Here is an 18,117-nt window from a genome sequence, read left to right as displayed (position 1 = left end):
TTTTTATTTTATTTACTATACTTCGTTTGAATGAAGGTGTGGTTTTGTTCTGCCCTGGGACTATCTGGTGAAGAACAGATGATAAATGTTAAAACTAAATAAATATGCATAGCCTTAATTTGATCTAGCATGTCAAAAAGGGGAGGAACTTTAGGAAAGATTCTGCAAGTTCAGCAACAACCCTAGCAAAAAAGCTCCCTAAACTATGGCTAATGTTAACTGTAGTTTGATTAAGAACATAAGAAGAGCTTGCAGCATGATGCCAATGGCCCATCTGGACCAGCATCTTGTTCTCAGCTGGCAACTGGATGCCTTGGATTATCAGTTCCATAATGCATTGTTTGGAGTTGGCTTGTTTCAAGCAAACCATAGTTAAAATAAAAATGGCCAATCTATGATGACACAGTAAACTGTGGTTAATCTAAAAATTAAAGCAGGTGCATCCAAAGCAGCTTGGAGAAGGGTAGGCTCCCTCTTGTAATATTAAACTTTGGTTTAACAAAAGGGTGGCTATGAGCTTTTGATATCAACCATGCTCTCTCTCTCTCTATATATATATAGATACTTAAAAAATAAATAAGCCCAATGAGAAATAAATGTGCCATTGATGCTGATGCTGCTGGTTGTTGTTGTTGTTGTCCTCTTCATCATCTGTATTACAGCTTTGTAAAGTAGTTTGACGTTATTAGCCCCCTATTACAGGTTTGGGTGGGGCTGAGATAAGAGATAATGAATGAGCTGCTTTAGACTGACTAATGAATTCATGGCAGAGGTAAACCAGAGTCTGCACAGCTTGCATTAGCTGATAACCAACAATAGCAGAGTGGCTAACAGTGCAATCCTGTGCATGTTTACTCAGAAGTAAGTTCTGCTAATTTCAATTAGACTTATTAGGTAAGTGTGCAGAGAATTGTGCTCCAGCTTGTCTTTACAAGGAAGCATCTTCTTGTACAGAATCCCGATCGGTATTCTAAACTGCAATCTCTGTGAATTGATTATTATAATTCATTTGTTGGTCATCATTGCATAACACAGAAGCATATCCATCTCTCTCCATCACTTCACATCATGTAATTCATTCATCTGTTCTGCCTACCCCTTTTACTTGTGTGTCATCTCAAGTACATTTCCAGTTTTGCCTCCATTATTCAAATTAATATTGTGTATATATACTACTACATACCACCCAAAATTATTTTAACTACTATCATTTGCTTACTAGCACAGCTATGTGTATGTCACTCGTTGTAGCTTTGGTTGCTTCTTTCTTCCCCCAATAGTGAGATGTTGAGAGCAGTTTTACTGGAAATTGATTATGATGGTGTGATATTTCTGAGTTGGATCCAGCTGAAGTTAGCTGAACTTGAGTTCTATTGAAATCAGTAACACAAGTTAGCCATCATTTAAGTGCTATTGATTTAAATAGGAACTATCTGCAGCTAACTTTAGCCTGAAGTACAGTCCTATGTATTTGCAAATGTACACAAGTAGGCCATATGGGGATCTGGAGCAAGCAAGCAGCTGCTCAAAATTTACTGCAGTTGGAAATTGTGGGATTGACACAATCAAGCTTGTGTTTATAGCATGCAAGTAGAGTGTGTTGTTTTATATGTAGAGGGGTCCAAGGTTCAACCCCAGGCACCTCCATTGAAATCATCTCAGGTTACAGGAAATATGGTACTTGAAATCCAGAAGAAATGCTATCAGAATGGAACTAGATAGGCCAGAATAAATAGCCCAGTTCTGCTTGATGAAATGAGTTATATTGGGCCATGGGCTCATCTTGCTCTTTCTCTGATATGACTGTGAGGAAGATTCTGGTTTCACTTAACTGTAGCTTAAACCCAAAAAACTGGTTAATCATAAGCATGGTTTGTTTGAAACACGCCAGCTTCAAAGCATGGATTATGAAGCTGACTTGTTTAATCAAACCACAGTTAACATTAATCATAGTTTAGGATTTGGATGGCCCACTAAACTCTAGTTAATCTGAAACTGTAGCAGAAGCTTCTGATTTCCTCCTTGTGCCTGTGCTGAAGGAGAGAATAAGAGCATCCAAACCTGGGTAGGAAGACTTGACTCAGTCTGGTATTGCTAAACTATGATTTAGCACACGTATGGGGAAGCTGTAGTCTTCTATATGTTGTTGAGCTACAACTCCCATTGTTCCTGACCATGGGTCACACCAGCTGGGTCTGATGAGAGTAAAAGTCCAACAACACCTAGAGGGCAATAAGGTTCCTCAGACTTGATTTAGGATGTCCTCTGAATGTGGCCAATCTGAAGTATCTCCTTGTATTTTTATATGCTAGCAACAACAGCATCTTGAAACACTGTAATATAGAAACAGTTTTAACAAATTACAAACTCAACCAAAACATAAACTCAATCATCATGCAAGATCTGCAGTTGAATAGGGAATTGTATATTATTATTATTATTATTATTATTATTATTATTATTATTTCTAAATTCAAACACTAAATTCAGTTCAACTCATAATACAGTTAATGCATTTCCTTCAGAATATACATTTCATTTCATTTCTTCCTTTCCTATATATTCCAGGTGATTTGGATTATTACTGGCTTGATCCTGCCACGTGGCACAGTAGGGAGACATCTCCTATTAGCTCGGTAAGAAATATGCCAAATTGGTCTATTGGATTAAATTAAAATAAATGATTATTATTTTTATTATCATTATGGTGTTGGTTGGTTCTTAACATGATAATATGAAAAAAGACTGTGACATAGTTGTTTTTATGAATAATCCACAAAACATCTTTAATAGGTTGGATATTTTTGTAGAAAATCTGCTCCTTCATCCATTGAATAAACTTAATAGAAAAAAATACATGTTAAACCATAAGGAGTTGTGTACTTTGTCTTGGATCGTAAGTGTGCCTTCCATTCTAAGTACTATGCTGGAGACAGCAAACAGTTTAAATAACCAGCATAGGCAACATGCAGTCCATTGATAACTATAAAAATAGATGCCCAACACCTTTATTACCTCGGGGAAAAGAGTGTGGCTGTTTTACAGACTTGATTTGTATGCATAAACAGGAATCTGCTTCCTCTTGTTTGTTTATTTTTAATAGCATCCTGTAACGTGGCAACCATCTAAAGAAGGAGATCGCCTAATTGGTCGTGTTATTCTCAACAAGAGAACAACTATGCCAAAAGAGTCAGGTGCATTGCTGGGACTCAAAGTAAGTACTGTGGAGGATAGGCTGTAAATTCATTCCAATATATTTTAGAGGTTGGTTGTGCCTCAAGCGTGAGAACTAAGTGATGGGTGGTGTCTCCTCCTCAGGGTACTAATCTTATCTTTGGTTTTTGGACCTTGTGGTAGGAAAAGAGGAAAAGAATGCTGAGCTAGTCCGCACCTTCCCAAGTATGAAAATAGAATCATGAGCCATTGAAATATATTTGGCATTTCTGCTCCTTTAATGTCTGAGGCAGGGGCCTGACATAGATATAATTTGCAGATAGACATATATTAGCTCAGCAGCCTTTTCTGACCTTTCTCTTCCTCCCTGTGAATTCCTAATATTGACAGATGAATTCCATACTCCATTCCAGATAGGGGAACATATCCCTTCATTAAGAATAGTGAATGCATACAGTATTAGGTTGCTAGTTCAAATAGCCATGGACTGAGCGTTGTATGCTTTTTTCATAGAAAGGTTCAAGCTGGCCATAACCTTTAATTAGAGTTTAATGGGAAGTGGGAAATAATAATCATAAGATTATCATCCTACTAGATCAGACAGAAGGGCACATTAGTCCTGCATTCTATTCCCACAGGGGCCCAATCAGGAACCTATGTGATTCCTACTCAGGACTCTGTTAGAAGTAGCCATGCTTCTGGAAACCGCAGAGGGGAGAAGGTTCCTGTGCTCGAATCCTGCTTGCTGTTTTCTCACAGGCATCTGTTTGGCCACTGTGAGAACAGGATGATGGACTAGCATGAGCCATTGGCCTGGTCCAGCAGGCTTTCCTAACATTCATAATCCGTGTTTTGACCTAGAATCTGTTTATATGAGAGCTTATAGAAATATAGTTTTGCATGTATAAGGCCTCTGAACATTACATAAAATATCACTTCAGCAAGGACTGTTTTAACTTTGAACTTGTGTGGCCTGGGTGTGAACATTCTGGTCAGCAAGTCGTGAGAGGTAACTTGCAGCTGTCTATTGGGTTAAATAGTTTTTCATTGCATTCCTTCAAATGTAATTCGCTGTATTCTGAAAACTGACACTTTCCCCCCCACCCACTCAGGTTGTAGGAGGAAAAATGACTGATTTAGGACGACTTGGTGCCTTCATTACCAAAGTAAAGAAAGGTAGCTTGGCTGATGTGGTGGGACATCTAAGAGCAGGTAATTCAGCCACTTAATCTATTTATTTTTGATGTTGCGAAAACAGCACTACTGTTGTGTTTTGTGCTGCATTTACAGCAGGAACGCAGAACTTTTTCAGGACCATATTTCCCCTAAACCTTCTGGGGGCCAGAGCTGGGTGGGGTCAGAGGCCAAAGCAAGCAGAGCAACAGATTTGACCCTTACGTACTATGTACAGTGGGCTACCTGCAAAAGTCAGAGGTTCTTACATCTACAGACAAAACACACCACTCCCCAACCTTCATCTAGGCATTATGATAGTTAGAGGACATGCTTCAGCCAAGCAGCAGTTCTCATGGGGAGTGGGGAGTGGACTCAGTGCGGGGCATGGTGTTAGGACAGGGCTTGAGTCCTGGGGAGGGAGCAGGGCATAGGGAGAGTCCCAAGGCCCAGACGGAGAGGCTGCATTTCATCTCCAGACGTGAGATTCCCTTTCCCAATTTAAAGTTTGCAATAAAACATTTCAGTCTAATGTGATGGTAGCAATATATTGACAATCACTATCTTTACTGTTTGTAATAGTGTGCAGGTTGCCCTTAGAAGCAACTACAGTGGTGCCCCGCAAGAAGAATGCCTCGCAAGACGAAAAACCCGCTAGACGAAAGGGTTTTCCGTTTTTGAGTTGCTTCACAAGACGAATTTCCCTATGGGCTTGCTTCGCAAGACGAAAACGTCTTGCGAGTCTTGCAATTTTTTTCCGCTCCCCCCCCCTTTTCTAAGGTGCTAAGCCGCTAATAGCCTTTTAGCCGCTAAGCCTTTAATAGCCGCTAAGCCGCTAAACCGCTAATAGCGCTAATCCGCTAAGCCGCTAATAGGGTTGCTTCGCAAGACGAAAAAACCGCTAGACGAAGAGACTCGCGGAATGGATTATTTTCGTCTTGCGAGGCACCACTGTATTTATATATGGGGAAAATTTAAAAAGCATTATATTTATATAAAGAATTGGAAGGACTTCCTTATGTGTGCATTAAACATTTAATAACATGTTTAGTTTTTAAAATAGCATTTAAATATTAAATGTTGACATTATTATCAAATTGCTTACGTGAGCAAAAATGGGCCCTAAATGAATCCACCCAGTTGAGTGCACTGAGCCCCATGAGAAGAAGCACCTTTAGGTTGCATGCTTAAGTGAACATGGAAGTCTGAAAATAAATGGATACATGCAGTGCTTCTGCAGATCTGCTTGGGGGCCAGAGCTGTGCCAGTGCCTGGACTCCCCATTCTGTGTTAGGCGGACAGAAACTTCGGAATACAGAAGGAAATCATCTTCGGTGCAGTAAAGGACTCCTTATAGAAAATGATGGGAAGTGATGAAAATTGGGGGCTTTGCAAATTTTTTGGATCTGTGGATTTTATTTCCATATAGATAGCTCAGTTGGTAGCACATGAGACTCTTAATCTCAGGGTTCAAGCCCCAGGTTGGGTGAAAGATTCCTGCACTGCAAGAAGTTGGACTAGGTGAGCCTCAAGTTCCCTTCCAACTCTACATTTCTGTGATTCTGCGATTGTGTTTGTATTCAGGGTACACTGTATACAAAATGAACTGAACTAAGCTTTGACAGGAGGGTCATCAAACAGCAGTCTGCTTGGCATGAAAAAGAGCCAGGGCTCTTTGAGCAGCCTCTTTGAACATTGAAGCCCCTTAAGAAAGTGTTGGTGTTTGATTGGCCACTTGGAGGAGCTTACTTCTGTCTACATGCATTGGCCAGGAGGGTGCTTCTCATAGAATCATGGAATTGTAGAGTCAGAAAAGACCCCAAAGGTCATTTAATCCAACCCCCTGCAATGCAGAAATCTCCTGTCTGGCCGGCGTACAAAGAGGTCACTAGCATACACAGAAGATGGATTCTGTCACAAATTTAGTTTTACACAATTAAAATGGATTAAAGTGCTCTGGCACAAAAAACCCACTTAATAAAGAGCCAGACATTTTATGATAGGGAAAGTGATGAGAAAATGCGCATGAAAAAAATGAGATAATGTTCAGTTGATGGGAAGTCATATAACCTTATTGCAACTAAACAAGATGAATGCTTAATAAATAGTGGGTTTTGTATAATGATGATGATGATGATGATGATGATGATAGTAGTAGTAGTAGTAGTAGTAGTAGTAGTAGTAGTAGTAGTAGTAATGTATTATTTCTACCCCTCCCATCTGGCTTGGTTTCCCCAGCAACTCTGGGCGGCTTCCAACAAAAGATTAAAAATACATTAAAACACCAGTCATTTAAAAACTTCCCTAAACAGGGCTGCCGCCAGATGTATAGCCTGTGCATAAACGAATCAGAATGGATGCTAAATAAAGAGCAGGCACTGTATAACTTCTACACAAGCTTTCTGCAAACTTATCAGGATGAATATTCAATAAACTGATCATCTGTAAGCCTGGAAAAGAAAGCTTATTTATTTATTTGTGTGTACTTGTGCAAAGTGATATGAAAGGCAGGAGATGAAACCTCCCTTGTGTTTACATTCAAGGTGATGAAGTTCTAGAATGGAATGGCAAACCGCTTCCCGGAGCTACAAACGAAGAAGTTTACAACATTATTTTAGAATCAAAATCAGAACCTCAAGTTGAAATTATTGTTTCAAGGCCTATTGGGTAAGGTTCAAATCACTCGTTTTGTAAAATGCACAATGTTACATGTGAAATCTTGCCGTCATAACTATGTAAGCATTTCTCTGTGTGACTCAGTCTGTGCACACACACATACATTCCCCCTCTCTCAATCTTCTCTCTCTCTCTCTCTCTCTCTCTCTCTCTCTCTCTCTCTCTCTCTCTCTCTCACACACACACACACACACACTTTCCAGACATTTCTCAGGAGAAAGTAAAGGAGGTGGTTTAACTTGGAGGGCTCCTCGAACCCTGGGGCGAAGGAAGGCGTCATGACACCCGGGGCGGGCGTCACTAGATAGGGTGCATGTGCAGCGTCGCTACGTATGATACATGTGCTGTACGTAGCGACACCGCACATGCGCTGTATAGCGGTTTGCAGCCAGTGCCACTCAACCACCATACGGACGGTACCAGGATCCCTCCGCCGCCGCTGCAGCCATCCCTACGATGCTGGAGCAGCACCAGCGGCAAACCGCTATGTACAGCGCATGCATGTGACGTCACACATGCTCTGTACATAGCGGTTTGCTGCCGGCGCTGGGATCCTCTGCTTATGGCTGCAGCCGCGAACAGAGGAGCCTCCACATGTGGCCGCGGTGGCGCGATGACTGCTTGTGCCGCCGAGAGCCCCTCACCCCCACAGACATGGAACCTGGGGCGTACCACCCTCCACCCCCACTGCGACACCACTGCCCCAACCCATGTCACCATTTCAATCTCCTTTTAGTTTGTGGAAGGCAAATGTTTGCCAGAGGAGCCTTTTGTATTCATGAACTCCCATCCCCCAACACTCATTTTAGAATCCTGATTTTCCATGAATGCATAAGGCTTCATTTTGCAGCTTGTCTGCTTTCACGAGCTGGAAGGTGATGAGATGAGTGACAGAAGAGGGGCACAGCTTGCATGGTTATCTTCACTGGATGTCTACCTTCCCCTACATTAGGAATGCTGGAAGAGGACTATTGTTGCTGTAATATATGCACATAGCTATTTTAAGAATAAATAAAAATGGTCAAGGACTGAAGGGGTACAACCACTGTTAAGTGGATTGACCTCTTGAGAAAACCACATTGCTCTGTATAGAGGTTGGGCAGGGATGTGCGGCGTTTTAAGAGTTGTAGCTCTTTATGTGCCATGTTTATTTATATAAAAGTGGAGGGTTGGGTTTCTGTGGCATTACTGTGGCACAGACAACAGTTCCCTGGATTCTGTGCAACCCACAATGCTTCTTTGTTTATGTGAGAGAATAATCAAGGCTTGTGTGCAGAAAGTGGCTTGCCCATATCATGCAGTTTAAAGCTATTGAACAAGTCTCTATGCACCATATCTGGACACATGCTATGCCTAAGACCCCTGGAAGGGACTAGCAAAATCTCATGCTGCCAGGGGACTTTATAGATTCTGGTGAATCCCCAGCATAAAATTATGGTAAATCCCCACCCAAGTGTAAAACTAAAATTTGTGGATGAAGGTAAAAATTCTTGTGATATACAATCAAAACTGCTCAAGGGCAAACAAAATATTTTTGGACTGAGAGCCACTAATAGGAAGCATGTTTTGCTGTTTCAGTGGCTAATGTATAAGAACTGCATGTAAATCTGTAACATGATGCTATACATCAGATGTGGGAAACCTTTGGCCCTCCAGATACTGTTGAACTACAGCTCCCATCATCACTTACCATTGGTTAGGCTTCCTGAGGCTGATAGTTGTAGTTCAGCAACATCTAGAGGGCTGAATGCTCTCCACATCTGCTGTACAATGCCCATTCAGAAGTAAATCCTACTGAGTTCAAGGGTGCTTACTCCCAGGTAACTGTGTTTAGAATTGCAGCCCTATTTAGGGATATATCAGTTTCCATGTGTATTGTATTTCCATGTGTATATACTTTTATTATTATTTTTTACCTTTTCCATATTTTCTTGGTTTTTTTCTTTGTTATTGTAAGTTTTTTTCATAGGCTTCATTCAGCAAACTCCTTGAGACGCGTGTATAGAAACTTCTAGTGAGTTACACAATTTGGGTCATTTCCAAAAAGGGGGAAAGTCAGAATCACTAGCTGTAGATAGCTGTCCCCCTTCTGTTCTCTAACGTGTTTCCCTTTGTTGTGTGATTTTACAAATACTGTGGAACATCCAACTGCAATAGTAACCTGATAGTGTGTTCATACTGAAGTTGCTGTCTGTGTTGTAATCATTGTCAAAACCAAATGTACATTAGTGCTGTGTCCCTTAGGATCATCAAGTTCTATTGTAAATCCCAGCTTTACTAATGGAAAAAAAAGGAATTGTGTTTGGAAATTAGGAAGGAGGAGGGAAAAGTTTCATGAATGGGGTGTGGGATTTTGTTATCCTTACCTTATTTTTGAGGTGGCCAAAGTCTTCTGTGAATGTCCTTTCATTCTACAAATCATCTCTCTGGTGCTGGAATTTTCAGCCTTCCTAGGTGTCTGTAACTTAAGAAAATCTCAGCTGGGCTTTCCTGTAAGCATGGGAATGTGGAGAGACTGCATACATTCCTCCTGATAGATTGTTGTTTTTGTTGTTAAATGTGATCTTTTCGCTTTTAAAGAAATCAGTGCAGGGAGGGTTTTTAAAAAATGGATTTTTTTGCTGAAACAAAATCAGCAAGTGCAATCCCAGGGGCTTGACAACATTTCCCACACTTTAGCTAAAGCCTAGATGATGGTGTCATAAAGTATCAGTCCCTGTAGGGCTTTCTCAGATCAGGAAATACAGGCACCCAGGAAGGCTGCAGACTACTAGAGAAATGTGTAATGGAAAGAAACACACACAGTGCCCTCATCTCCCTCACAACAATTAGGTAAGCTCAGCCCTGTGCCATCAAAATTCTAAAGAAAATGGAAAGACATTGTAAAGCAACCTGGGAATGAAGAAGGAAGATGAAGCCTCTTTTGCAAAAACAGAGGATAGGTTTCGGCATAGCACTATGAGAGAAAAGTTAAATTAAAAACAACAATATATCTAACAAAGATCTGTAAGTGGGGGATTTTTCAGGGCCATGAGTGAAAATCTGAGGGTAATCGTTGTTGAAAATTAAGTAATTACCTCCCTCTAATGTCCATGTATTTGTTTTGTAGAGAAGCTGTTCAGGTTTTTCTAATTTTTCTATACCTATTTTAGTGACATTCCAAGGATTCCCGAGACTTCTCATCCTCCACTAGAATCTAGTGAGTATTTCCTTTGTTCGTGCTTATGCTTAGATTGAAATAAAATTATTTAGAAGAATATATGCAGCATTATGCGGTCTGTAAGCACAATCTTTGTCTAAAACTACTTTTGATACCACTGGGTTCAGTCCACAAAACGTTGGTGCTGATATGCCTACACTTTCAATGGGGAGAACTCTCAAATGTCACCACCTGAACTGATGGTTTGAATTCACTTCCAAGAAACTAGCTAGATTGTTTCTTCTGTGGTGTGGTAAAATTCCACATAAAAATGAAGCTTTGACAAAAAAGAGTTTTTCCATGAGAAAACGTAACTTAGGGTCTTCCTGCGCCATCATTTCCCTGAGTTGCAAATGTGTATTAACTTTCCCTCCAGGTTGTGTTTCAGTTGCAAAAACTGAAGAACATTCAGCAGCTGTTGTGTGGTATATAGTTGCACAATCATAACAGGCCCACAAGAGGTCATAATCCATTTTTCCTGCATGTGCCACATGAATATTTGTGAAATTTAGGGTGATATCCAATGTTAGTTCTCATCCCATCAAGTTCAATAAGTTTGCTCAGAGTACAACTTAGCAGAATATCACTCTTAGTGATATTATTCTCTGAACACCTTTAGCATTCCACTACCAACTTTATTTCTGATTAACAAATGGTGACAACAGTACTCCCTCCCACATCTTATTCATTTATAAAATTATTTATGAGGCAAATTTTGGCCGGAAAAAATGACCCCCAAGGCAACTTACATTTTGCAAACCTTTTATTTTAAAATTTAGATAATATCTTTGAGACCTATATCACTCTCCAAGTTTTAGCAAAGAATGTCTTGCCCATTCTTATTCTTTATTATTACTATACTGTACAGAGTATGTTCTCCCCTGTAGCGAGATTATCTGTCCCCTTGATATTGGATGGAATATTGACATTGAAAATAGCCTCAGGATTATTACTTGACTGACCAAGTGGAAAGGCTGTCAGTTTTCTTATTTTGTTTTTGCATCTGCTCAAAATCAAATGTTTTGTTGAAAATCCATCATTTAATGACATTTATCAGAATTTTCAATTCCCCCCCCTTCCCTTTCCTTCTCCTCTATTTTTCTATCATTTTCCTTTCTATAAAGATTTGAAAATAAATAAATGTGCAGCTATGGAAAATGGGCTACAAAGGGAAGGTACTTTGTTTCTTTTATCATCACCATCATTGCTGTTGTTATTTTGGTGAAGACCTTTTTGTCACCCTCCCCTCATTTATTTTGAAAGAGAATCTTCTTTCTCTTGTTGAATAGTCAACCCATTGGTTTCGGCATCTCAGAGTAGTTGGTTCAGTGTGTGCAATGTTACATGTTAAAAGCAGAAGCAGTAATGAAATTGTTTTTGGTGTATCTTGCATTAAACTGCTGTCTCTTCCCCCTCACATTCTCCCCCCCCCCCATCCTTACAGGTTCTAGTTCATTTGAATCTCAAAAAATGGAACGGCCGTCAATTTCTGTTATTTCCCCTACTAGTCCTGGAGCCCTAAAAGATGCTCCACAGGTCCTGCCTGGGCAGCTCTCTGTAAGTACAAAATGGTGTTCACCGGCAGCACATTTCGTTTGCTGTTTTTGTTCAGGTATAGGTTACAAAACTGAGCAGATTAGGAGGAAAATGTCAGTGAAAATTTTAGCCTTTCCTTTTTGTTTTTTATTTGACGTCTGTGTAGCCTAAATTGTATGCAGAAAATGTTTTTGTTGACATTTTGGTAGCAATGCTTTTGTATGAACGTTCAGCACTAGATCATCCAGTGATGACTTGGATGTATGCATAGGCTATCCCAGATATAACACCACACATACAACTTCCACATTACCTCCTGTCCTCTTGATTTCTCCACACTTGATTGCTACACGGTCAGATGTGTGAACTGACTCAATGAAAACACCTCCATATATAGCAGGGCTGGTTCTACAATGCAGCAAGTTGTAGGAGGGTAGATGAAGGTGAGAACTGGTGCGGCAAGACTTTGGCCCTAGTAATGGGTGGGGGAATCACTTTGGGCAGCAAAACATACTGATCTGCTTATTTACACATGCAAGTCATCCCTTGATATAACAGTCATCAAACGATAAACATGCATTAATAAGAACATAATAAGAGTTCTCCAGGATCAAACAAAAGGTCCGCTTAAGTCTGACATCATGTTTCCCACATTGGTCAAGCAGATGCCTTTGGACAGCTGGCAAGTAGAGGCTGAAGACAACTGCCCTCTGCCGTTGTTGCTCCTCAGCAGCTACTGGTCAGTGGCATCCAGGTTACCTGAAGGATCTCCTCATTTTATCCTCTTTAGAGGTCTTGCGCTTCAATCAGCCACTTAGGCTGGCAGAATTTGCATTACAACAGATGCCACATAATACCCATTCTGCTTTTGTAAGAATTGAAACTCCTTGCCTATTGATCTCAAGCAGGCCCTTTCAATGTACTCTATTTTGTGCTGGGTAAAAACATTATTGTATAGACAAGCCTACCCAGATGTTTAGAAAGTTCACACATGCTTTTCAATTGTCTTTTAAATCTGCAAACTCTCTATACTGCGCCTGTTACAAGGGGGGTGGATGGCTGTCTGTTTTAGCTTTTCGTTGATCTTAATTACTGTGTTTTATATCATACCTGCCCTGTAAACTGTCCAGGGATGTAGCCATCATGACTATTCACCATTAACAGGCTCATCCTCCATGTCTAACCCTCTTTAAGGCATCTGAGCTTGTGACCAACACTGGTTTTCTTTGGTACTGAATTCCATAAATTAATTAAATGCTATGGAAAGAAATACCGTTGTCTGTCCCGAATCTCCTGCCCATCAGTTTCAGTGGATCATGCCCAAGATCTTATCAATTAATCAAGTATATTGTGGCTAGGCTTAAGGGAGGAGTGGATATTTAAATTTACAATACTGTATTTTACTTTTGCCATTTTAAAATGAGCATATTTTTACCCCAGCTCAAGTCTCAAGGATCTGATTGGATATGAATCCAAATGAATGCATTTTCTGGACTGATAACTTACAATTATTTTATAACTTTTTAGGTAAAGCTTTGGTATGATAAAGTTGGGCATCAGTTAATAGTGAATGTTCTTCAAGCAACAGACCTGCCACCCAGAATAGATGGACGCCCGAGAAATCCTTATGTAAAAATGTATTTCCTTCCGGACAGAAGGTAGCTCTTTAAATGAAAAATATGCTCTACTGAAAAAATAGTTTGAAAAAATATATTGCTATATGTTTATATGCTTTTCTAAAAGAGCCATGAAAAATCAATCTATGAATGGCCCTATATTTAGAGTAATTTACTCCAGTCTCCTCATGGAGACTCCTCATGTTCTAAGGGCCATCTTTGAATAAGGGTTAATACCATGAACTGTATCTTTTATTGGGGGAGCAGTTAGAATCCTTTTTGATGGAAGGGATTTGTAGGAAAAGAAACTTTCCACAATGGAAAGTTATCCTGGCCCAATAAAAGAATATTCACCACACCACATCTTCCCTTCCAATATTATCCCCCCCTTCCCCTCTTCAACCTTATGGGTGGAGCTGATTTTTCTATTTATCTGTCCCTTTCCTATTAAGTGTGTGTGTGTGTGTGTGTGTGTGTGTGTGTGTGTGTGTGTGGATAGATAGATAGATAGATAGATAGACAGACAGACAGACAGACAGACAGACAGACAGACAGGTGATAGATGGATAGTTACAAAATAAAGTAAAAGTATTTTTGTCCAATCCTTGGTCTTTTATTTTGAGTGCAACTTTTGTACCAAACACTCAACTCCTGGCTTGTGTTACTGATAATTCATTCACTAAATGGACTTGGGGGTGATGGTTAACTCTCATAATGGCTAGGTTCATTTGCCTGCCCCTTAGTCCTTCCACTCACCTAGGGCCTGGAACTCAGTGGTACAGCATCTACTTTGATTACACAAGGCCCCAGATCCAATCCTTGGTATTTCCGGGTAGGGTGGGAGGAGAACTCTGCCTGATGATCTGGAGAGAAGCTGCCAGTCAATGTATACAAGGCTGAGCTAGACGGACCAGTGGTCTGACGCAGTATAAGGCAGCTTCCTATGTTTATAGTTGCTGGACAACCTGAATGTCCCCTTTCAGCCCTTTTGACTGCTGAGTGTTCTTGGCCTGGCAGCACTGCTCTGTGGCTGAGAAACAAGGCCACCGGTCAGCTGAGTTGTGCTCCCTTACCTCACTTTGCAGCTACCAGGGGTAGCCCAGCAGAATAAGTATGGTAGTAGTAGGGGGTGAGTCAGAGGCCTTGCTTCCTGCATTGTGATTTACAACAATATTTTGTTTTTTCTTTGTTTCAGTGATAAGAGTAAGAGGAGGACCAAAACGGTAAAGAAAAGCTTAGAACCAAAATGGAACCAAACTTTTCTCTATTCCCACGTGCACCGTAGAGATTTTAGAGAACGGATGTTGGAGATCACGGTTTGGGATCAGCCCAGAGTGCAAGAAGAAGAAAGCGACTTTCTTGGGGAGGTGAATGCGCATACGTTGGCACTGCAAACTAGTTCTGTTTAAGACGTGTGACAGGATCTCCAGAGCGTTTTGTTTTCTGTTGATGAAGCTTGTTCCCTTTCCCCATAGATCCTTATAGAGCTGGAGACAGCACTTTTAGATGATGAACCACATTGGTATACGCTGCAGACGCATGATGAATCCTCACTACCTCTGCCTCAGCCATCACCTTTCATGCCAAGGAGACATGCCCATGGTGGAGAAAGCTCTAGCAAAAAATTACAAAGTAGGTCCACGACTCCTTTTTCTTTTGGGCTAGTTTGTTATGTTAACAAAGGTGTACTAGAACATGTGAGCAGCTGCCTTCTTTAAAAGGTTCCGGAGTTTTACTTGAATAAGAATGGGTGTGAAAATTTCAGCTTGGATCCTAAGATAAGTTTAGGACGTTCACAGAAGAAAGGTTTTCTCACCGCTGCAGCCATCTGCGTCTAGGGATGCGGAAGAAATTGAGTTCGGTTCACATTTAAAGACTAATCTACGTTATTACCACTTTCTGAAACAATATGCTTTAGCTGAGATTCCAGCATTGCAGGGGGTTGGACTAGATGACCTTTGGGATGCCTTCAAACTCTACCATTCTATGATTCTGTGATTCTATGCAAACCGAAACATCACTGTGCTTTGAAATTTGCTCTTCTCTGAATTTTGCAGTAAAGTTCTCCAGCCAAGAAATGTGTACAAAAATGCATCTGCAGGCGATGACCATTTTAAGTGCGTCCAACTGACACACGGTCGCCGACTCATGATCACAAGTCCTTATCTTAGCTTAAGAATGAAAAAGCAAGAAACTGAGCGAAACCAATTGAGAGATTCACTGATCCTGTTTTGCGACCTACCAAAAGCCTCTCCTGAACTATGTGGGACGAGTACAGGGGGCTGCTGGGGGAGACCCTCTAGAGCAGCTTTTTTTCAACCTTGTGTCTCCAGATGTTGTTGGACTACAACTCCCATCATCCCTGACTCTTGGTTCTGCTAGCTAGGGATGATGCGAGTTGTAGTCCAACAACACCTGGAGACACAAGGTAGAAAAAGGCTTCTCTGGAGTGTCTTTTTGGATGTTCACAGGTGGCTACACAGTGAGGGGAAGAAACTCCCCACCCCCAGCAAACGTTCTCTTACCTTAGGATCCAAGCATTGATAAGCAACAGCGCTGAGCAGCATACACTCCCTCAGTGACCTTTACTGTTTCCATATTAATTCACTTAGCTTATGCCAACTTGGTTGTTGCTAACACAATGTGGCTGTCATCTTCAGTCCAATTTATTTCTAAAGCAATTTCACTGTATTCAGCAAGTGGAGTCCTGTAAATGTCACTGGAAGATTCTGACATTTGATTCTCGGCTGTTGGCACTAATATTCAATATATAGCTCTGGCTACTGCATATGTGGCAGTGTATTTGAAACTCTGTACTAAGTTTCAAAGTCCAACGAAAGGTCCAAGTTCCTTTGACTTTTAAACAACTTTCAGGACCATGACTGTTCTCTAGCCCAGAAAATGTGTACATTTAATGGGAGTGGGGAACTCAACAGAGTCCAAGAAAAGAAGTCCATGAAAAGCTGAACTTTCAAGCCCTACATGGTTCTTTAGCAGCTAGAAACACTGGATTTCAGGCATGGAATGTAACTTTAGGCTAGGTTGGGTATGGGTTATGAGAGGCCCCTACCAGTCACATGGACCGGGGAAGGCGGGCTTACATACAAGTTGCTGGAAGCTACAAGAGCACCGTGCTTCTTGTGATAGGTTCCTGCTTGCAGGCTCCCTGTAGACATCTGGTTGGCCACTGTGGAAAAGGGATGCTCAACTAGATGGGCCTGATCCAGCATGCTGTCCTGTTAACAGCCTCTGACACAATATGGTGCCGGTTGCTGGATAATATGAACCCTCAACATTATGGATCATTTTAGTAAGACAATGTTGCACTGGTATGTGAGGCAGAGCAGTCAAGTTCTACCCCTCATGGCAGGCATTTAATTACATTTTTCCACAGCTATGCAAGTTACTGTTTGCACTGCTGTAGATAATGTCAGCCTACTCATCCAGGCTGGCACGGTTTTTTTTATTTCAACAGAACTTGCAGTAAGTATACTTGGGACTGGTGCCGTTACCCAGGTACTATGTCTCTGAGCCATTTTACAATAGTTTTTAATATATATATATATATATAATCTTGTTTTTAAATATGAATGCATCCCATATTTGACTCTCCATAATGACAAGAATCTTTACTTAAACTTATTTCTGCCCTTTACAAAAGAACCAAGTATACAGGTATCTATTTGCCTTACTGTTGCACAGGATCTCAGCGAATCAGTGATAGTGACATCTCAGATTATGATGTTGATGATGGTATTGGAGTAGTTCCTTCAGGTGCGTGGGCGAAGAGCATGGTCCTACATCCTTTGCTTTTGCTTCTTCCTTTCCCCTTCCAGTTTGGTTTTCTAGAGTTTTCAAAGATGATGAATTGGGAGATTATGTTTTCTAGAAAGTAGTTTTATTTTTTATTCCATGGTGAACCTTTTTAAAAAATCTGTATTGTGTATTAATTGCATTTATGTATTATGCATTAATAAGAAATGTTTATATCCTGCCTTTCTACTGCATCAGGGTTCCTTACAGCAGTTTAAAACACAATAAAATCTTACAAAAATCAATAATAAAAAGCAACAGCAACAGTGGCATGGCAATCTTGATATTTCTGTTTATACAGCTAATAAAATTGTGGATGTTCCAAGGGTAGAGGCTGCTTTTCGAAGCTATTTTTCTGTGCATAAGAAAAAAATGCAAAAAATAAAAAATGTAATTAAAATGTCTAACTGAAACATATTGTCCATTTGATGCATTTGCTCTTGCTTATATCTTAGACAGGTTCACCATGGAATATATTGAAAATGCATGACTGTATATTAAGTGCATGAAGCATGGCTATATCTTTTATAATTCTCATAAGCACTCACAAGTTATCATTATCCAAAATGTGTGCATAGAGGGAGACTCTCAGTTGTTACACAGAGACAAAGATAAAAATTGCTCAACAGTGCTGCAGGTTCTGAGAATATTTCTTCTCCTGCCAATCACCTGCCTGAACAAGAAAAGCAGCTTGAATTGTTAAAATATTTTGGTGCTCAGCTGCAGTACTAATTTTCAAAAGCCTTCCATCTTTACTATGGTTGTCTAGTATTGCGGCCAATTTAATCTTGACTAGTGTGTGTGTGTATATATATATAAATACACACACACACACACACACACATATATATATACATACATATACATACACATACTTCTTTGAACATGACATGTCTAGTATGATGTAGTTTGCCTATGTCTACAAACTCA

The 18,117-nt window shown here is 40.4% G+C and overlaps 1 protein-coding gene across 30 annotated transcripts in view; it reads left to right on the top strand.

Moving 5' to 3' along the window:
• Nucleotides 1-18,117, top strand: part of RIMS1 (regulating synaptic membrane exocytosis 1) — a 233,230-nt gene that overhangs the window by 122,426 nt on the left and 92,687 nt on the right. For all 30 annotated transcript variants that reach the window (XM_028722747.2, XM_077926251.1, XM_077926230.1 and 27 more), the window contains 10 exons: nt 2,569-2,636; nt 3,104-3,214; nt 4,287-4,386; nt 6,891-7,014; nt 10,176-10,222; nt 11,667-11,779; nt 13,286-13,416; nt 14,570-14,741; nt 14,850-15,006; nt 17,077-17,148. In XM_028722747.2, coding sequence (XP_028578580.2) covers nt 2,569-2,636; nt 3,104-3,214; nt 4,287-4,386; nt 6,891-7,014; nt 10,176-10,222; nt 11,667-11,779; nt 13,286-13,416; nt 14,570-14,741; nt 14,850-15,006; nt 17,077-17,148 — 1,095 coding nt within the window. The remainder of the gene's footprint in view (nt 1-2,568; nt 2,637-3,103; nt 3,215-4,286; nt 4,387-6,890; nt 7,015-10,175; nt 10,223-11,666; nt 11,780-13,285; nt 13,417-14,569; nt 14,742-14,849; nt 15,007-17,076; nt 17,149-18,117) is intronic.

This window comes from Podarcis muralis, chromosome 3 (assembly GCF_964188315.1).
Source record: "Podarcis muralis chromosome 3, rPodMur119.hap1.1, whole genome shotgun sequence".
In the NCBI taxonomy this organism is placed as follows: domain Eukaryota; kingdom Metazoa; phylum Chordata; class Lepidosauria; order Squamata; family Lacertidae; genus Podarcis; species Podarcis muralis.
This window is presented reverse-complemented; position numbering and strand designations above follow the sequence as displayed.